The sequence below is a fragment of the Mustela lutreola genome, chromosome 7 (assembly GCF_030435805.1).
Source record: "Mustela lutreola isolate mMusLut2 chromosome 7, mMusLut2.pri, whole genome shotgun sequence".
Lineage (NCBI taxonomy): Eukaryota > Metazoa > Chordata > Mammalia > Carnivora > Mustelidae > Mustela > Mustela lutreola.
The window spans coordinates 124,979,426-125,000,909 of NC_081296.1; the positions used below are offsets into that span (position 1 = coordinate 124,979,426).

Consider the following 21,484-nt stretch of genomic DNA (forward strand, 5'->3'; position numbering starts at 1 on the left):
TGTGTAATGGCCACTTGTCCATGTAAACATGGACCCCCAATTTCAAACTCAATCATTAGTAGGTGGTAAATAGGCAGTTGGGCAGGTTACTTCACTGTGAAGACAGTTTTCTCCCGTTAAATGTGTATCATCTTTATCTCCCAGAGCTCACGCTAACAGGTACTTACTGAGCAACTACTATGTGCCTAGCACTGGGGATAAGGAGTTAATATAGAAAAGGTTTCTGTCCCCGGAATGATTGTATTTCGGGGGGGGCGGGGAAACAGTTCAACACCAACAGAAAAACCAAGCTATCTTTCCAGACACTGGTTGCATTTTACAGGTGTATTAAGGTAAAACAGGGACGTCCTTTGGATAAGTAACATTTAAGTGAGTTCTGGAGCAGGAAAAAGAACCAGCCGAATAAAGGGTGGTATTCCAAGTAGAGGGAACCCAGCCCGCCAAGACCAGGAGGCGAGAACAAAGCTGTAATAACTCCTAGATTACAAGGAGGAATTTGGGCAAAGAATACAGTAGTTCAGGATGAAGGGAGTGGGAAGGAGGAAGGTACGTGTTAAAGATCCTGGATTTCAGCCTCAGAAGTGCGGGGTAGGGGGAAGCAGCCCCGGGAGGCTTTAACAAGGTGGGGCGGAGTACAGTGGCCCCGATTTACTTTTCTCAACTATTACGTTCCCTAACTCCGTGAGAACAGTTTGGAGGGAGACGAACCCGGCGTGAGGCGGTGAGGCCAGACCGAAGCGGGCCGATTCCGGGTATGTGGAGGAAGCAATGACAGGGGCTACCCCTTTTGGGTTCTGACCCCAGGTCCAGCCCCCTTCGAAGCGCTCTGCCAAGAGGAAACTCCGTTCACGCTCGCACCAAGTCTATACAAAGTCCCGCGAATGACGGGCTCCGAGAACAGGGCACCCCGGCCCAGAAAGGTTCAGTGCCTGGCACAGAGTAGGCGCCCCACGCGCGCCAGCATCCCTGGCGGGCGACACAGCCCACCTGCCCCGTGGGGAAACCGGAGTATGAACCGGAGCGCGGGGAACCCTCGCACCCACGCCCCCCCCCCCCAACGCCCTTGGCTCTCTGCGACGCCTGCCGCTCGCGCCCGACAGGTTCTATGACAGAGAAAGCCGAGGCCCAGAAGGGGACCTTCCCCAGGGTCTTTACCAGATACCCCCGCTTCCCTCAGATTCCACCACCTCCAGCTCCACCCGACCTCAGAATTCGCGGGACCCGCGAGGCCCAGGCCGGAAGGAGCAGGCTTTCCCCGGCCAGGGTCCCGCAACCGCCGGCCACGAACCTGACACTTCCAGAGGGGAGCTACAGCCGAACTCGCTCCTGAAATTACAGCAACCCACGGGTTCGCGCCCTCTTTTCCGCCGCCCGCGCCTGCGCGCGGTTTAAACCCTTCCGGCCCGGGCTCGCATTCTCCACCCCCTTGGCTCTGCCCCTTCCCTTTCCGGAACGTCCGCCGCTGGGTCCTAAAGCCCGCCGGATCCTAAGGGGCTGCTGAGGGTTCCAGCATGAATGTATGGAAGGGGTATCCCGCCCGCTTCCAGCTCTCGACTCACCCCCTGATCGCTTCTGTTAAAAGGGGGAGAGAGAAATCAAGTGTTCTCTCTCTCCTCCCTTAGTTAATGGGCGAAACTCATCCGCTTTGCAAGGATTCTCTTTAGTTTCAGCCTCCCGGATCTCGGGGCAGAGGGTAGTTACTTAAAGGCAGAGAGAGGATTAGTGGAGGTTCCAGGCCCCTGTGGCTTGAGACCTTTATCCTGGAGGAGCGAGCTCGCTGGGGGTGCAAAGTTGTTAAACCTGCTGTAGAATAAAAGGATAAATGATCTCCCGTCACACTCAAACGCGAATACCTGTTTCTTCTTTGAAACGTTGTGTTTTTAGTCTTACTGGTTTGCCAGAAGAAAGAGAGGTCTGAAATAAACTTTTGCAAAACGGAAACCTCCCCATATTCCTCGGCTTTTAATAATGTTTATAACATTTATTCTCAAAGTTTCTTTCAAACTAGGCACTTCTCCCAGAGGACTTGGTGAACCAGCCTGGTGTGAACTGGTGTGATTTTTTTTGGAGTAGTGTTGTTGGGGGGTCTGAAACTGACGGCCTCGGAAGAATTCTTAGATGCTTTCCTTGCAAAAATGCGGTATTAGGGGCACCTGGGTGGCTCAGTGGGTTAAGTCTCTGCCTTCCGCTCAGGTCATGATCTCAGCGTCCTAGGATCGAGCCCCGCCTGGGGCTCCTCTGCTCAGTGGGGAGCCTGCTTCTCTTCCTTTCTCTCTGCCTGCCTCTCTGCGTGCTTGTGATCTCTCTGATGAAGTCCCAGAACCTAAGTCAGGTTCGGTGGGGTGAGGTTCGGAGCTGACGACTAAAGAAAGAATTCTTAAGACATCTTTGGTGCAAAATGGTGGTTTATTAAAGCACGGGGACAGGACCCGTGGGCAGGAAGAGCTGCTGCCCCGGGTTGTGAGGAGTGGCTGGTTATATACACAGGAGTTGGGTAGGTGAGGACAAAGGGTTGTTCAGAAGGGCTATTGGGATAAAGAAGACTGTCAGGATATGGAAGGCCTGGTTACTATCAAGCCAAGGCCACTTTCCCTCTAATGAGGCACTAACATAAAGACAATTGGGAGTCTCCTGGTGGAATGTTACATTCCTGCTATCAAACGTCCTTGTTAGTGAGATTTAGGTCTTAAAAGACATTTAACTTTATTTACTTTTCCTTCTACCTCCATCTCCTTCGGTTTTTTATGGAGGGGAGGGTGACGTTAGGGCTTGAGAAACTAAGTTATGTATCTTTGGAAATTGGGCTATTGATAAGGTAACTTCTTTGTTGTAAATCTCAAGGACATTTATAAACCAAGAGAGACTCCTGCCTTGCAGGACTATGATCTCTGCAAGTTAACTATTTGTTCTTCTTTTAGGGCAGTCAGGGGTGCCTGTGGAATGTCACACATATTACCAAGGGGAGTGGGTGGAGAGGGGGTGCAAGGCGCCAGCCCCTGCTCCATCCTCAGCCAGCCTCCTGCTCCCTCATCATCTCCGTCAAATAAGTAAATAAAATCTTATAAAAAAAAAAAGGCGATTTTATTAAAGCGGGGGAACAGGACTTGGGCAGGAAGAGCTGCTACCCCAGTATTGTGAGGAGCAACTGAGTATATACCTTGGTGTTGGGGGAGGTAAAGACAAAGGAAGTTTCCAAAAGGACTTTCATTTGCTAAAGAAGACTCAAGGGATAAAGTAGGACTTGCTATTGTCAAGCTAAGGTTGTTTTTCACTCTAACAAGGCATTAACAATAAGACAGTTTGGGAACTTCCTAGAGGAACGTTATACTCTGCCTGTATCAAGTAATTGTCAGTGGGCTGCAGATTATAAGAACATTTAATTTTATTTACATTTCTTTCTGGCTTTCCCACATCATAAAAGTCCTAAGGACTTTACTGAGCATCTGCTTCGTTGCAGGGATATGGGGAGGACAAAACAGACCATAGTAACTACCCTGGAGGGCTGGACCCCAATGACTTGACTTGCCGATGTGCACGTGAATCCTAGCCTTGGCTCTTTGGTTCTTTGAATGCTTAGTTCACACGTTTTATGTTTCCTATGTTTAGCACAGCGTCATAAATAAAAATTAACAAAGTAACTTCCTGCAAGGTGTGGGGTTAGAAAAATGGGAGGAACCTTGCAAGAGACAGTGAAGCAGGACCTAGGTGAGGTGTATACCAGCGGTGCGCAAGGAGTTAAAGGGATGAGCATGGCAAAGCTGGGGGCGAGCCCAGAAGCCTCTCCGCTATAGGCTGTTTCAAGGAAACGGGCCTAAAGCCTCTGGCCAATAGAACCGTGGGATCAACGTCAGTGGCTAGCAGGCTGTCCAATGGGAGAAGACGTTGGAGTTGCCCGGCCAAGTTCAGCTTCCTTAGTTGCAGTGAGGCACTCAGAGGCAACCGGGCTTTGGCCGCGCAGGTGTTGAGTTCTGCAGTTCCTTTCGGTTATGATGGTCGCGATGTTTTTCTCCGAGGCTCGGGCCCGGCCATGGACGTGGGAAGCCAGCCCCTCAGAACACAAGAAATGGGTGGAAGTAGGTGTCCGGAGGGCTGATTCTCGACTCGAACTTGACCTAGGGCTCCTGTTTCTATCGCCTGCCCGGGTCTCACTCAGCTCTGTTGCACTGGCAAGGACTGCACTGTCCTTCCAAAGACCCGTGGTTAATGACTGAGCCGAGGGCTGCACGGCTTCTCGCTCTCTGTCCGGTGTTCTGGCAACTTCCAAGTCCCTTCTTTAACCCGCTCCATAGTTTATTAATAATAACCTCTATCTAACCTTCTATCTGTCTCACCTTCCTAATTCTAGGACGGAATTTTGGGTAGAATTTATCCCACTGGTTTAAAGGAATTTGCGTCAGTCTAACGATTAAGTCGTTTGCGCATTTCGGGGGTGGTGGTGGTAAGTTTTAGCACAAGAAAAATTCTTGAGAAGTAAAATTAGGTTAATGCAACTCCCAATTCCGAGCCCTCTTGCTCAGCTAAGTTTTGGATTTTGGAGGTCTAAATTTAATATAAACGAATAATAAAAGTAATAGAACAAACGGTTTCGGCTAACTGAAGCTATTTAATGTTCTTTAGGTATTTAAAGCATGCGATGAAGATAACAAGGGCTATCTAAGCAGAGAGGACTTTAAAGTTGCTGTCATAATGCTGTTTGGGTACAAGCCCTCCAAGGTAGAGCTTTCTTCATCTTTTTGGGAATGGGGCAGACAATAAAAGAGTGGGTGGATTTTAAGTCAAGTGCAGTGTCTAGTTTAGGATGTTTAAAATCACTGTCTCTCAGAGCTATTTCAGAGATGTGTCCAGTGCTGAATTTTACTTTTTTTTTTTAAGATTTTATTTATTTATTTGGCAGAGAAAGATCACAAGTAGGCAGAGAGGCAGGAAGAGAGAGGAAGAGAGAGAGAGCAGGCTCCCTGCTGAGCAAAGAGCCCCATGCGGGCTCAATCCCAAGATCCAGAGATCATGACCTGAGCTGAAGGCAGCAGCTTAACTGTCTGAGACACCCAGGCACCCCGTGAATTTTACTCTTTATAAGAACCTAACTCAGGGTGAATTAGAGTTTATGAAACCTTTCTCACCACCCGGCTTATAATAAATGCAAGATGCTAAGGAGGTGTCAAGAGGGAAGGCTCGGACGGGGGTATTGGTAACAGGAATTCATTTAAATTATAAAACTAATACATTTCCACAGGCAAAAAATTCAGACAGTCTGGAAAAAGTATAAAGTTGAATGTAAAATCCCTTCCTTTGCTACCAGAGTCCCACTCCTCAGGGGTTACCATTATTAATAATTTTGTGTCTTTCCAGAATTTCCTATGTATAACAAACATACCTAGCATTCTATTAAACACATAAGTGGGTACATAGTATACCTATTTTATTTGCTTTTTTTCACTTAACAATGATCACAAAAGTACACATGACCACGTTTTAAAAGTGGTTTGCATAGTATTCTCTTTAGCTAGTTTAGAGTCTTCGGTCATTTAGATTGCCTCCATTAGTTTTCATTCTTACAAACATTGTTGTGTTGAGCATCCTTTTATATGTATATCTATACTTGTGGATGTTTATCTATGGAATAAATTCCTGGAAGTACAATTGCTAGGTACATTTGAAATTTTGTTGGATATTATTCTTCAGAAGAGTTTGCACTAAGTCACTAATAAGGAGGGTCAAGCTGAGCTTCAAGGAGCGGCTTGCTTTAGGGGGACAGATTTCCTGCTCCCCTTGTTATGTTGATTCTAGAAATGGATCCCTTTTGTTAAGATGCTGAACTGGAATTAATCAGAGACAAGATCTCATCCAGCTTTAAGAAATTCAGTTGCAGGGGCGCCTGGGTGGCTCAGGTCATGATCTCAGGGTCCTGGGATCGAGTCCCATATCCGTCTCTCTGCTCAGCAGGGAGCCTGCTTCCTCCTCTCTCTCTGCCTGCCTCTCTGCCTACATATGATCTCTCTCTGTCAAATAAATAAATAAAATCTTAAAGAAAAAAAAAAAGAAATTCAGTTGCAGCCATCAAATGGAAGGCTCTGCCAGGAATGCCCTCCCTTGTTCTCTCCTTAAACCAGCTTGGCCGCTGCTATTCCTCATGCCCAGCAAAGCCAGGAACCATTTGATGTCTCACTTCTCTGTCCCTCATTATGCTTCAATGTATCACAACCTCACGGTAAATAAGTTCTGTTACCACAAATATGTCCCATGAATGGACCAGGTAGGCTCAAAGTGGTTCACCTCCTAGCAAATGCTTGGTCCTGAGATACTGGTTGTGGAGTGCGGAGAAATAGGGTGGACCCCCAGTAACTGTGGCTCTTACATTCACCTGCACTCATTTCAGCTAGAATTCTAAAACAAGTCAGCTAAATGGATCCGGCCTCTGAAGCATTGTATTTAACCTGTGTTCAGCTGGAAGGATAGCTCATTTCATTCTGCTTTTATCATCCCTGAATCTACTTAATTGGCTTTAATTTTAGAATACAGGTGAGGAACTGAATGAAAAGTACAGTGATGTGGTAAGACACTGTACAGTCCACGAGATTTAACAGATTTTTACTTTTATTCTCATACCTGGCTGAGGTTTTGGGTTTCATTTTATTTTTAAAGATTTTATTTATTTATTTGGCAGAGAAAGAGAGAGAGATCACAAGTAGGCAGAGAGGCAGGCAGAGAGAGAGGGGAAAGCAGGCTCCCCGTTGAGTAGAGAACCCAACGTGGGACTCGATCCCAGGACCTGAGATCATGACCTGAGCTGAAGGCAGAGGCGTTAACCCACTGAGCCACCCAGGTGCCTCTGGATTTCATTTTTTAATCGAATTATCTGACTGCAGATCACTAAACAGTAAAGTAAAAGCAAATCATCTGTAAACCTGTCAATCATTTGCATGTGAACATGTGTTCAATAAATGACAATGTATACTCTCTGTGAAATGTAACAGATATTTACTTTTATAGTAGGTTGAGGTTTGGGGTTTTATTTATTTTTAAAGTTTTCATTTTTAATTAATCTCTGTATCCAACATGGGGCTTAAACTCACAACCGCAAGATCAAGAGCTGCGTACTCCACCATCTGAACCAGCCGACACCCCTGGGATTTTATTTTCGAATATTGCTTCCGAGCAGATGAAATATTTACTGAATGCACGACATGTAATAAATAATTTAAACACTCATGCAATGGTTTTTACACAATGCAATTTATGAAGTGTTCCCATGTAATAAAATGAACACTTGCTAGTGGCTAGTGATATAAAGATGAATAGTATACAGCCCCTATTGCGAAGCAGTTCACAATTTAGTGTAGAGAGACTTATAAAAACTCTGTGATAAATACTAACATGGAGAAGAACAGGAAGAACCCAAAGCATAGGGGTCAAGGAAAAGGGTCATCTAATTCTAGTGGAAAGTAGGAGTTTAGGCATCACTTAGACTAGAAGAGCTAGCTAGCCTCCACTGATGACGAAGTATCCAGAAGCACTTTGTGGTGTTGGGAGATGTTATGCCCTGGTGATTAGATGTGGTTGGCCATGAGAGAGGGTTGTGAAACTAGGCCTGCAGCAATAGTAAATACCACCAAGTAGAGAAACTGAGGAGCAGGCTTGGAGGAAAGTCAGTGAGTTTGTGAGTCACATTAAGTCTAAGGAGGCTGTGGACATCCCAAGTGAAGTCACTCAGTGAACAGTGTGCTGGTGGTAACGATCTGCTCTCAGATTATGCTGCCCCTTGTAAATGCAGGAATCTGGAACCAGGTGAGGAATTGAGAGGTAAGGGCCGGAGACAGATTCTGGACGCCTCTGTTTACAGGTGAGCTCAGAGCAAGAGACTGAGTGGCGTTGCCTGAGGACAGTATGCAGCATGTACTGAGAGCGTATACCACTGGTGGGTACCAACATCTCAGGGGAACCAGGGGCTCCACGAAGAAGAGGGCAACAGGAGCCCCCAGACAGGGGCAAAAGGAACCTGGAAAGTGCAGGACATGGAATCCAAAGTAGAGAAACTGTGTCAGGTGTTGCCAAGTTTCTAATTCCATAGTGTTTATTAGGCCCTGTAACCATAGAGGAAAATGCTCGTATTTTAATACATAGTGAAAGCAGTTTCCCAAACCGTATAGAGGATGTATTCTGAAATATGTTTAAAAAGCCATGGGGGGGGGAGGCGCCTGGGTGGCTCAGTGGGTAAAGCCGCTGCCTTCGGCTCAGGTCATGATCTCAGGGTCCTGGGATTGAGTCCCGCATCGGGCTCTCTGCTTAGCAGGGAGCCTGCTTCCTCCTCTCTCTCTCTCTGCCTGCCTCTCTGCCTACTTGTGATCTCTCTCTGTCAAATAAATAAATAAATAATCTTGAAAAAAAAAAAAAAGCCATAGGGGGGAAAAATGCCAACTAGGCCAAAATATTAATAGTAGTTCTTACTGGGTGACTGTTTTTAAAGATGTGCTTCATTAATTTTTTATATTTTTCTACAGTTTTCTATAGTTTTCTATATCATGTTACTTTTATAAACAGGAAAAAAGTTCAAAAATAAAGCCATCAAGCTCATTGCAATAATCACTTGTATTTGTCAGAAATAGAAAGATTACCTTTTAGGTTATGCTGCATGTGTGACAGCATATGATTATGTTATATATAATTGATTATATATGCTTCAACTGTTTGGGTCAATGGAACAGTTGGTGGCTTTTAGAGTCTGTAGCAGATTAGCATATTGTATCTTACAGATACAGGGATATTTTTTGCTTCAATACCACTTTTTTTTTTAAGTTTTTATTTAGATCCCAGTGAGTTAACACAATGTAATATTAGTTTCAGGTGTACAGTGTAATGATTCAACAGTTCCATACAACACTCAGTACTCCTCACAAAACAAATGCCCTCCTTAATCCCCATCACCTGTTTCACCCTCCCCCTACCCTAGATAGAGACGGAAGAATAAAATGACTATTGCAGCTGTCCTGTGATATTACTTGTCTGCTGAAGTCAAGACAGTTGGCTTCTCATAAAATACAATCTTTCCCCACACCTGAGGAATTAAGAACCTGCACTGTGAAAACATTTGATGAAATTACATGTGCCATTCTTTCTTCTTTTCTAGATTGAAGCTGATTTCGCGATGTCTTCAGTAAATCCAAATGCTTCCGGTAATACGAAACTTAAAATTAATTTTTAGACATTCATAAAGCGAAAATTAAGAACAAACATAGTGATGATAAAGCACATCTTCGTTTTGTTCTGTTTCAAGGAAAGAGGTTTAAGTTCTTTAATGCATTCATAAGTACATATGTTTATTGTAGGGCAGTTTTAAACCATTGAAAACCATAAAGAAAAATCTTGCTTGGAATGTCAACAGCCAGCTGATGGTGGGGATTTTCTGATTTAGATGAACGGAAGCGGCACTCACTGAAATGGAAAGACGGGGTGGGGAGACCTTTGAATCAGCGATGTCAGGCACTCTGCAGAATTCAGAGGAAAGCTGTGGGCTGGAGAAAGAAATTTGGGAGTCATTGGCATGTAGATGGTTTTTGAGACCACGGGGTGGATGAGAGACCACCTAGTGAGACAGAGTGGACTGAAAATCTTAAGAACATCAATCTCGAGAAGTCCAAGAGAGAGTTAGGAAGTGGCAGAAGATTTAGAGGGATGGAGGGGCAGGAGGAAGATCAGGGGTGTCTGATCAAAAGTGAGGAGAAGCCGATTCTTTCAAGGAAGAGGCTGTGGTCAACACTGTTGAAAGGTCAGGTGGGTAGTTACTGAATATTTATCTGTTGGAGTTGGCGACTCGATGTGTTTACTGATTTAGCAAGAGCAATGAGGGCAGAGGCCAGGCTGAAGTAGTAGAGAAGTCTTGTTGATGTGGGAAACAGAGGCAGAAGAAAATTATTAGATTTCCTTACCTACTGACAAGCCCTTGAAACAGGCAGAATGACCCTCCTCTAGGGACTCAACTACCCTCATTTTGAGGCTTTGTTAAGGGCAAGGGACAATCCTAGCCTGACTGACCCCTACCTCCAACCAGGATCCTGAAAGTCTACTTGAATAATTCCTTTGGAAACTTTATCTCTAAACCTCCAAGATAGTGTCTACAATCATTCCTAAGCATATGGCCCACTGATATACATCTAAAGGGTCTCAGAGAAGGTTTTATTACTGGTATTGAATAACCTTTTCCCCAGACAATAGCTAACCCCTCAAGGTCCTAGAAACCTTGTTTCCAAAATTCCTTAGAGACTTACGCCATCCCTAACCCCCTCCCAACTTACAAGTATATAATAGACCACTCCTCACATCCCCGGGGCAGCAGCAATTCCTGCCCACGGGTCCTGTCCCCGCGCTTTAATAAATCACCATTTTGCACCAAAGATGTCTCAAGAATTCTTTCTTGGTCATTAGTTCCAGACCTCACCCCACCGAACCTCACCTATGTTCTAGAACTTCATCATTGTAGTAGGGCCAGAGTGGCTGGGGGTCGAGAGCAGTTTTGTTTTGTTTTTTTGCACTTAAAGATGTGCCTGAACTTAGCAGAATGCTTTAGAAAGGAAGATGAGAGAGATGGGAATAACTGTTGGTTTTGGAGATAGAGTCCAGAGCATGCTTTGACTGGCTTTTTAAAAATTACCTTTTTTGGCAGGGTAGTGGTGGTGGTGGATAATTTAGAACTTACAGAAAGTTGCAAAATAAAATGATACTGAGAAGAGCTGTGTACTCTTTACCCAGATGCACTTGTTAACATCTTACCCTTTGGGCCCCTCCTACCGCTGCCACCTCCTCTTACTGCACTGAACCTAAAACCCCAGCAAACTTTTTTTTTTTTTAAAGATTTTATTAATTTATCTGAGAGAGAGAGAGAGAATGAGAGAGAGAGAGACACAGAGAACACGAGAGGAGAGAGGTCAACTGGAGAAGCAGATTCCCTGCCAAGCAGGGAGCCTAATGTCGGACTCAGTCCTGGGACTCCAGGATCATGACCCGAGCCAAAGGCAGTCACCCAGCCAACTGAGCCACCCAGGCGCCCAAACCCCAGCAAACTTACCAACTTCATAAGCTTATAATGGTACTATATTTTTAATCTAATTTACTGTTTATATTCCAGTGTAATCACTTGATCTGATAGTGTCCTTAATAACAGAATTTAATACAGGAATTAGTCTTTAATGCCAAGTTTCTTTAGCCTCCTTTAAACTGGAATACTTTAAAAGGACTGTTTAAGTTTAGAAGGACTATAAAGTTCAAAAAATTGTAGACTTTTTTTTTTTTGGCCTTTTTTATAACATTGATATTTGAGGCACGTGGGTGGCTCAGTTGTTAAGTGTCTGCCTTCAGCTCCGGGTCCTGCATCAGGCTGCATCAGGCTCCCTGCTCCCCGGGGAGGCTGCTTCTCTCTCTCCCACTCCTTCTGCTGGGTTCCCTGTCTTGCTGTGTCTCAATCAAATAAATCTTTAAAAAAAAAAAAAAAACATTGATATTTATGAGGAAATAACCCAGCTCTCAGTGTTTGTTTTATAAGAATGGTTCTTGTTTTGTGTTTGCCTAATGCTTCTCTGTAATTAGGTTGAAGTTAAGCATTCTGAGCCAGAATGCTGTTTAAGTGACCTGTCTCTCTCCAGGTATCATGTCTGGAGGAACCTAATATCCACCTGTCTCTCATAGATGCTATTAATTTTTATCACTGATCAAGATGTTATCCAGTTTCTCCATTGTATTCTGTTTATCTTTTCTTCCTTTGCAACTAAAAAGCGGCCTGTGGAGATGCACTGAAGACATTGCAAATATTTTGCTTCTCATCAAAATTTCCCCCTAGATTTGGTAACCGTGATTCTTGTCTGACCCAGTTTTTGCCAAAATGGATACAAAGCAATGATTTCTAATCCCAGTGCTTCTTCCCCACCTTTTTTCAAAAAGATTTATTTATTTGAAAGAAAGAGGGAGAGCATGAGTGGGAGGGGTAGAGGGAGAGAGGATCTCTCACAGATTCTCCACTGAGCATGCAGCCTGACTTGGGACTCTTGTCACAGGACCCTAAAATCATGACCCCAACCAAAATCAAGAGTAGGATGCTGGCTGTGCCACCCAGACACCCTGCCCAGTGCTTTTTCCAGTTAACCCTTGACTGTGGGCAAGAGACCTCCCTTCTTGATCAGTCGTTCTGTTTATTATCAGCATGGACCCATGAATTTTATGTTTTTAATAATTTACATTCTATTAATTTAATTATTTTAGTTTTCACTTTGTCACAGACTTGGTCATTGAGTGTTTCCTTAAGCTGGCTCCTGTTTCTTTCTGACTGGTGTGGCTTTTTTTTTTTTTTTTTAAATCTTTTATTTTTAAAGTTTTATTTCTTTAAGTAATCTATACATCCCATGTGGGGCTTGAACTCATGACTACAAGATTAACAGTCACATGCACTTCTGAATGAGCCAGCCAGGTGCCCCTAAAGATCTTTTTATTTATAAATGTTAGATTTACAAAGGAGTTTACTGGATTGCTCTTTTGTATACAAGGTCTGGAACCACATGTGAACCATGACTCTTAGAGCAAATTATTGGCAGAAGAATGTGTTTTTAACAAAATCTCGAACTTGGTGGAATTTCCCCAGGTTTTTAATTTTTTATAAAAAATTTTTATGCTTTCAGAATATTCAAATATTTCTGTAATGTTCAATTAGTTGTGACTTTTTTTTTAAGACTTTATTTATTTATTTGACAGACAGAGATCACAAGTAGGCAGAGAGGCAGGCAGAGAGAGAAGGGGAGGCAGGCTCCCTGCTGAGCAGAGAGCCCAATGCAGGGCTCTATCCCAGGACCCTGGGATCATGACCTGAGCCGAAGGCAGAGGCTTTAACCCACTGAGCCACCCAGGCGCCGGTTTTCCACATTTTTTACAGGTATAGTGAATTCTCCATTGTAGAGCCAAGATTGACTCTCACATAACTTTTTCCTACATTCAGTTTCATAAGATCCCCCCACCATGAGTTATCTCATGTTTAATAAGACTTCATAAAAAGGTTTCCCTGCCTGTGTTACATTCATGTGATTTTTTTCTCCTGTATGGGTAATTTGAAGGGTAAATTCTGGCAGAAGGTTTTCTATCTTCTAAAGGTTTCTCTTGTGTGTGTGTGTATTCTGATAAAGAGTGAGAACTGATTTGTGGCAAAAGGCTGCTCCAAGTAAGCATAAATAATTATGTGTGTGTGTATATATATATATATATTTCAAAAGGTTACAAAATAACTTAGTCCTCTGAGAAATTCAGGGAAAGAATGGGGGTAATGAGATCACAGTGGAGGTGCTTAGCGCCTGGCTCCAAAATTCTTGTCAAAGGACTCTCCTCCGTCTACAGTTTCCAGTCTTTTCCCTTTCTCCTCTTCCTCTTCTTTTTTTACCCTCTTTCTTTTCTTTTTTTCCCCCTCTCCTTCTTCTTCTGGTCTTGTTATCAATGGCAAGTGAATCTTCTCAGAGCATTACTATCTTAAAGATTAAAGGAATAGACTTAAAGTCAGACCTTTCCAACTAGCTTTAATTCATGTTCCCTTGAAAGGGAGACTCAAGGCCACAAGTACCCAAAAGAGCAAAAAAATCATCCTAGCAGGAAATCCCTGCCGAACTCTGATTGCTGCTAACGTAATTTTTTTTCTGTTAGAACTCTTCACTGCTGAATCAATTTCAGACCATCAACTCCTTCTTTTTACTCTTTCCATATGTGAGTCACCTTTTACATGTTATTTTTTTTTTGTGCAGGAAGACGGTTTATGCACAGCTTAAATGTTTTGTCAAATGGTCTCTCTTCCTAATGGTTTGATCTTGAAGAAGCACCAAAATGTTTACCTTGGCTTTCTGGAAGCTATTTATTCAAGTAATCCCATTTTTTTAAAGTTCTTGGTAGGCATGACCTGGCAGTTCTCCAGCTATCTGTGACTCTTTCTATATCCAGGCCTGGTCTCTCACATGCCACCCTAAAGGATTCTCTGTGCAGGCCCAGCTTCCTGGGTGAGGTCCAGACTTACATCTGGATTGATCCTGATTTGGCAAAGTCTTAACCAGGCACACGCTTCACACAGTACTGAAACCTGGGTGCCCAGGTCCTACTTCGCTACTGGTCTCTCTAAAAGTCAGGTCGTTTCTGTAGATTTTCCTGGTGAAAATTAAGAGTAGTGAAAAGTGAAGTCAAAGCCATTAGAAGCAAGAGTAGAGTGTCCTCAGGAAAGACACACTGAGAGAATTTGAGGGCAGCCAGAAATAGCAAGAAGACATTTTAATGTCTAGCAAGCAGGTATCAGCCAAAACTGTTTAGGGACTCAGAACAAGAAATCATATTAGTGGGAGACGAAAAAATCAAGCCTCTTGTTTAGGAAGCAGCAGATCACTGTTGGGTGGTCCTAATATGTATTATGCAACCCCTTTTATTTATCTATCTATCTATTTATTTATTTATTTTTTTAAAGATTTTATTTATTTATTTGACAGAGAGAGATCACAAGTAGGCAGAGAGGCAGGCAGAGAGAGAGAGAGAGGAGGAAGCAGGCTCCCTGCTGAGCAGAGAGCCCAACTCGGGACTTGATCCCAGGACCCTGAGATCACGACCTGAGCCGAAGGCAGCGGCTTAACCCACTGAGCCACCCAGGCGCCTATGCAACCCCTTTTAAAGGGTTGTATTTCCTAATAACCCTTGTTCTCTGTCATGCAGTTCATACATTCTCTAAATATAGAGAACAGAAGTAGTTTGCAATTAGAACAGACCTAGAAAACTTATTTGTTCCCTTCTTTTACATGAGGAAATTAGGCTCTAGAGAGGAATATTAATATCTCAATCCTGGCATTTGATGGTTCTTTATTTGTTTACAAAATACATATACGTGTGTTACAATATTTATTATAGATGATAATTGCAGCTGTGACTTTCTGAAAGCTTACCACGTGCAGACTCCATGATGAGTACTGTGCATGAATTGTTCAATTTAATATGACTCTATGCTCTCAAGATTATCCTCATTTTATAAGTTTATAACCTTCTGAAACTCAGAGAGGTTAAGTTAGAGTGGCCCAGCTAGCTACTTAGGCAGACCACAGTGTTCTGATCTCCAAACTAACCCTCTCAACCATTTGATAAACCCTTCCCTTGATTTTAATAGTGCCATGGGTCATATTAGTCATTGTGACAGGGTTGAGACCAGCGTTCACTCCCCCAGGAGCTTGCATCAATGAGTTGAAGTCCAGAGTGGATCAGTACACAGAAAGTTCTCCACTGTTGTTAGAGGTTGATGTCAGGTCTGCTTCTGAGCTACCTAATGTCCAGAACAAATAGGGAATGACAGTCCAGTGATCCGCGTCCATGCCATAGAAACTTCTTTTCTAGAGAGACAGTTTTCCCTGATCCCTGATTTGGGATATTTCTTTCACAACATCACATGGCAGAGAGGCTGATGAGTGGCCATTGATGTTCGCAAACCGTCCAGCAAATACACTAGTGAATTTTGTAAGGCTCTTCCTTAAACTTTCCTATTGCAGGCCAGTGGTTTAATGCCAACCATGTCTCAGCAGTTCCATGAGGGGCAAAGGAAGACCACAACCATGGGTGATATCCTATGATTTGACTTCACTGTGTGATCAGTTATTGAGCATTTTATATGAATAACAACAAATAAGATTTATGGAACTTTTGCTTAGTAAGTAAGTCAAGTGCTGTGAGTAAGAACTGCATGAATTTTGCCCCACTGAATCCTCACAGCTGTCGGTGTGTTTTCATCCCAAATCCATATAAAATATGTCTACGGAAAAAAACAAAGTACTTCAGAATTTTCTTTGCACTAGGTGATTAGATCCAGCTTTTTCCCCCCTTCCTGTTTTCATATTACCTTTTGAAAACAAGTAACGTATTTCACTTGCATAAAGAAGGAAAGGCTTTCCAAGAACTTACTTTTAACCAATTTAAACAATGGAAAAAATCAAAGAGATTGGCTCATCGTAACAGTGATTATGGACTGTTTGACTCAGTCATGCTCTCCAGCGTTAATTCAATTGGAAAATAATTTGTGGAAGAGCTTAATGGCCAATTGGTTTGTATACTTTTATTTATTGCGATCTCATCTGAGTTGTTTTGAGCCAAGTAGTTGATTGTGAAATGTATTGTTTTCCCAGATTTAAATGTAAATGTCCATTTTCTAGTGTTTTAAGTTCTGTAAACACCCTTTTTAGCTGTACATATTTTCTTGTTTGGGGCTCCTACCTAAGGAACTAAAGCCCTAATATAGAGGGTTTAGCAAGGTTCATTTGACTTCAGATTTCAACGGATCTCTTAGTTCTTTTCTGTGATTAGAAAATGCATGCCCATTATGCTTATCTTATACTGCAACATAGTCGTGGGACCATTTTGTTAGTATTGGCCATTCACCCCTAAATTAATTTATTTCATTACCCATTTAGAGGATGCTGAGTAAGTGTCACTGTAGGGTAGAAAAGAATTAGGAGACACAGACACTGACCAAAGATAGGGAAGATAAAAAGGTATTGTCACTTCATTTATGGCCAGATGTCAAATAATTACTGTGGACAAGAAAACCTCTGAGAGATGAGAGGAGGGAGACAGGAGGTATGGACCAGGGGTGGATGGGAAAGGATGGGTAGGGTTTGCAAAATTAGAGAGGCAAAGAAGAGGACTTAGAGAAAAGAATGAAGGAAGACGCCATTTGTGTGCTTGTCCCGCAGCCCCTGGTGCTTTCTGTGCTTTGCCATGCCAGTGTGGAGGCAGAGCTCAGCATGATGCTTACTCGCCACGCTCCATGTCCATGTAAACGTTGGTGTCATGTCAAATGCAGAGGCATTTGCTAACAGTACAGAAAAGGGCTCTTTCCCTCCCTCTCCACAGCTAGTGATGGGAAAGGCCTAGTTAGCACTGTCTTCTCTTTGCAAGCTGTCTGTAGCCTACCTCTGTGCACTTTCTCAGACCTTCTACTCCCACTGCCCACCCTCAGAGGCTGGGACTTCTCCCAGATCCCTGCCCCGCCACCTCCAGATTTGCATATCCAAAGCTATCAGCTGTCATACTGTTAGTAATGGGTCCTACCCTAAATGGAATCCATCCTCCTTGGGATATGTTTACCTCTTGCACCAGCAAGGAGTCTAGCGCCTAGCTATAAATGAATTGTGTTCAACAGTAAGCTAATCTGATGGAAGCTGAGTGTTAAGAAGGGGGATTGAGGATCGCTGCCTAGAAGGAATAGTGAAGCTTTAAATTCCAGAATAAGGTACTGGGACTTTGTACTATCAAGGGGAAGAGGAGCCTCTGATGGCTTATGAGCACAATAAAAAAAGTAACAATTCCTGTCCATGTTTGATAGAAGTAAGGTTTTATTGGTTCAGATTTCTCTATTCTGTTGTAACCTGGTTTTACTCTTTTCATTTTCCTCCCAGTGATATAGTAAAACTTGATTTCTTCCATTAAGGTAGATTCTTTTCTCTTTATTCCCTTACTTTCATTCAGGAAGCTGGAAGAAAAATGTTAGTCCTCAGAATTTATTCATCCATTTTACTGTGACAGCTCCCCATTGTTTTTGTTTGTTTCAAGTTTTTATGTAAATTCCCGTAGTTAACATACAGTGTGGGGCACAGGTGGCTCAGCCAGTTAAGCATCTGCCTTGGGCTCAGGTCATGATCCCAGGGTCCTGGGATCAAGAGCCCCGTGTTGGGCTCTCTGCTCAGCGGGGAGTCTGCTTCTCCCTCTCCCTCTGCCTGCCACTCTGTCTGCTTGTGCTCTCTCTCTCTCAAATAAAGTCTTAAAAAAAAAATACAGTGTAATATTAATTTCAGGAGTAGAATTTAGTGATTCATCACTTACAAACAACTCCCAGTGCTCATGATAACAAGTGCTGTCCTTAATTCCTATCACCCATCTAGCCCAGCCTCCCCATCCACCTCCCCTCCGTCAACCCTCATTGTGTTCTTTATAGTTAAGGGTCTGTTGTATGGCTTGTCTCTCTCTTTTTTTTTTACGCTAAGAAACAAAACAGATGGGGGTGCCTGGGTGGCTCAGTCGGTTAAATGTCCCACTCAGGGTGGTATTGGTTCAGGTTGTGATCTCAGGGTTGTGGTATCAAGCCCGGGGTGGGATTCCGTGCTCAGCTGGGAGCCTGCTTAAGATTGGCTCCCTCTGCCCTCCCCACTTCCAGGCACATGTGCTTGCTCACACACGTGCATGCCCGCCCCCCAAAAAAGAGAGAAAACAGATGAATGTAGGGGACATCCCATCATTGTTGATGCCACTTGTGCCTTCTGTCCTTATAATCTTTTTACGGGAACACATTTTGTCCCTTTTTCCCCTCATGGACTCTAGAAGTCACAATCTGAATTTTATTTCTCATACTAGAGAAGGCTTGCATTATACCTTTTAAAAAGCCACTTAATCCTTTTAAAACCTCATTTTTAGGCATTTTCAAGCCCTGGAAGAAATTAATATACCACACAATGAATGTGAATCCTCCCTTTTCTCCTAAGTCTAGGACCAGACTTAGAGTCTAAATAACTTGGCATTTTTATTGTTTTCTCCTTCACTCTCCCCAGGTTTATTGCAGTTTCTAATTTAAGCTCACTGTGATAGTCAGAAACTAGACGACTTCATTTTCAAGAGGATTTCTCTGTGTGCACTTGCCCTGAAGCTTGGGGTCAGTGGTTTTGTGAACCACAAAAAAATATACATAATGAAACTTTCAAGCAAAAAATTTATATGGTTTTATTGGACTTTTTGAATATATCTACCCTTGTGGTAAAAGATGATTATTCTCCTAGGAAACTACTTAAAAATGAAACAAAACAAAAAAATAGGAAAGATAACATTCCTAGTCTTTCTCTGTACATGTTATATCTATATCACATATATTAAGTGGTTTGCAGAGTCAAATATATATATTTATTATAGAACATGGAAAGAGTCCATTTTGCTAAGAGTAGTTAAATAAAATGGAAGGGAGCATTTTCCAATGGCATAGAAAATGCATAGATTTGCAGTCAGGAAAGATTCGTAAAATCACTGGTCCCAGTGGTTTTAAGGTACCGTCCCCAATCCCAGGTTCTGCGGGGGTCCTTCCAGAGACATTGCTGGACAGGGAATGGTGTCCCTTGGCTCCAACAGAAGAGCTCTGCTTTCATTTCCTCTATAGTCAGACTTTCTTGTTTTATAAAGAGCCCCACCTTTGCTACAGTTAAAAAAAAAAAGGGTCTGCAAACTACTGGTAGAGTCCAACTACCCAGGTGATTTCTGAACACCTTTTGTAGATAGATTAATAATAAACTCTGGTAACATATAGGTCTATGTGGTTCCTGATGTCACAATACTAATGTGTAACCACAATAAAATGATTTAGGCAACTGTTATTAGTGGAACAATGTACATAGGAGACCCAACATTGTATTTGAAATTAGAATTTTCTGAACATATTCTTTCACTCCAGGGGTGGACACAGGTAATGCATGTGTCATTGAGTATGAAATCTGATGGCAATAGAATTATTGAGTCTTTGTGAAGAGGTAATTTTTGGTTTGAATATTGTGACAGCAGGGGGAGCTAGTTGTAGAAACTGTATTTCTAGGCCACTTAAAGAGCAGCAGAATCTATAAAACTTACGTTAGTGTGTTTGCATTTCAGAGCTTTAGGAATAGCAAACTATTATTCATTGGCTTTGGAAAGTGGTTGTACTACTGGAGCGTGAGAGCCAAGCTGAATGAAATTCTACCCTTTGTAGAAAAAGGTCTTGTACTTGGATATATGTTGCTGTGCAAGATTAAGACGAGTTAAGGGTGTGGGGGTGGAGGGAGCAGTGGGGATGTGTTTTTATGGCTTAATATTACTTGAGGACCATTAGAACACTGGCTTCAAAAAATAAGGCATATGATCCTGTGGGAAAATAGTGTAAAAGAACTTGATTACATTATGGAATTATTTGTGTTATTAGATTGTTGTCCCTTTTTTTTTTTTTTTTTTTTTAAAGATTTTACTTATTTGACACAGAGAGAGAGATCACAAGTAAGGAGAACAGCAGGCAGAGAGATAGAGGGGGAAGCAGGCTCTCTGCTGAGCAGGGAACCCAATGCGGGGCTCAATCCCAAGACCCCGAGACCGTGACCTGAGCCGAAAGCAGAGGCCTAACCCACTGAGCCACCCAGGCGCCCCTAGATTGTTGTCCTTTTTAAGTGATAGTAAACATTCCATTGAAATCTACATTTTCTCCTAGGAAAAACTAAAGAACATTTGCTTGTTATCCCACAGGATTCTGAAATAAAGACCTAACTGCTTTGTAGTTCCAAATACCAATAAGTTTTCTGAATATGTAATTTAGAAGTAAATACACTCATGTCTTCCTGTGTGTGTGTGTCTGTGTGTCTGTGTGTGTGTGCGAATCGCATATTGAACCATAGAATTGTCCTGTTTTTTTTTTTTTTATCATTTCCCTAAATCAAATGCAATGATAAGGGAAGAGCAAATATTATGCATGCATTTCTTTTCTCTCTGAATTTTGTTTTTCAGTGTATCATATGTATTAAGAAATTGGGGTTTCTAAAATGATGGTTTATTTTGTTGGCTAGGTGAATAGAAAGTAACCTCCTTTTGGCATTAGTTTTACAGAGTTATGAGATCATTTAAAACACACATTTTAATGTTTTTTGTTGAAAACTAGAAATAACATCTTTCTATTACTTGATGTACTTATTCAACGAATATGTATTGCATGCCTACTATGTGCCTGGTATGATGCCAGATGCTGGGAATAAAATCTCAAACCTCATACAGTGCTTCCCTAGTAGATGTGTGATCAAATAATTACCATAGGACCTAATAGATTCAAAAAGAAAATCAGTTGTGTTATGCACAGAGGGCTGGTGGGTCACAGAAAAGGGACTCAATTGGGAGAAATCAGGGAAGACTTCAAAGAAGAGGCAATGTACTGGTTGCCTAGGGAAGGAGAGGTAAGCTTTCAATAGGAGAAAAAGGAGAAGCTCATTCCAGGCAATGTGCCCAAAGGTATGAAAGGGTTTGTTGCCTTGGGAAGCCTCAGGAAGTTTACTAGGGAGGCCAGAAAAGTAGACTGGGGCGAGGTGGTAAAGGGTCTCATAGGACATGCAGAGATCAGTGAATATATTATTCAGGAATTTCAACTAATCTAGATGCTATCTAATTGATGAGCTTGTGGTGTTCCTGAAAGTAAAGTTAACAGATTTGAACCTGTAGGAACACGGCATGACTAGACTTCAATTTTATCCTCAGCAAGTGGTCTCGATACATCCTCTGTTCTCAAAGGTGCCGAGATGAAAACAGCGCCGCATCCCTGTGTATCTTTAGCTGTAATGGGGGGGAAAGCTGCAGGCACAAATTCCGTACAAAGCACATTCACTGAGCCTGTGCCAGGCACTCTGGGAAGTGCTGGGAGGTGTGCCCTGTTGCTTAGGACAGATGTAGCTGCCTTCCCAACTTT

At 42.7% G+C, this 21,484-nt stretch overlaps 2 protein-coding genes across 10 annotated transcripts in view; one reads left to right on the forward strand and one right to left on the reverse strand.

Annotated features, from left to right (window-relative positions):
- TDP1 (tyrosyl-DNA phosphodiesterase 1) overlaps positions 1-1,415 on the reverse strand; it is an 87,506-nt gene extending 86,091 nt beyond the window's left edge. For 4 of the 5 annotated variants that reach the window (XR_009355767.1, XM_059182525.1, XM_059182522.1 and 1 more), the window contains exon 1: positions 1,289-1,415. The gene's annotated coding sequence lies outside the window, so the exon portion shown is untranslated. The remainder of the gene's footprint in view (positions 1-1,288) is intronic. The other variant, XM_059182526.1, reaches the window with a different exon arrangement.
- A 2,474-nt stretch (positions 1,416-3,889) lies between these two features.
- EFCAB11 (EF-hand calcium binding domain 11) overlaps positions 3,890-21,484 on the forward strand; it is a 141,183-nt gene continuing 123,588 nt past the window's right edge. For 2 of the 5 annotated variants that reach the window (XM_059182531.1, XM_059182527.1), the window contains exons 1-3: positions 3,890-4,073; positions 4,618-4,713; positions 9,125-9,170. In XM_059182531.1, coding sequence (XP_059038514.1) covers positions 3,987-4,073; positions 4,618-4,713; positions 9,125-9,170 — 229 coding nt within the window. In that variant the 5' untranslated portion in view covers positions 3,890-3,986. The remainder of the gene's footprint in view (positions 4,074-4,617; positions 4,714-9,124; positions 9,171-21,484) is intronic. The other 3 variants (XM_059182528.1, XM_059182529.1, XM_059182530.1) reach the window with 3 other exon arrangements.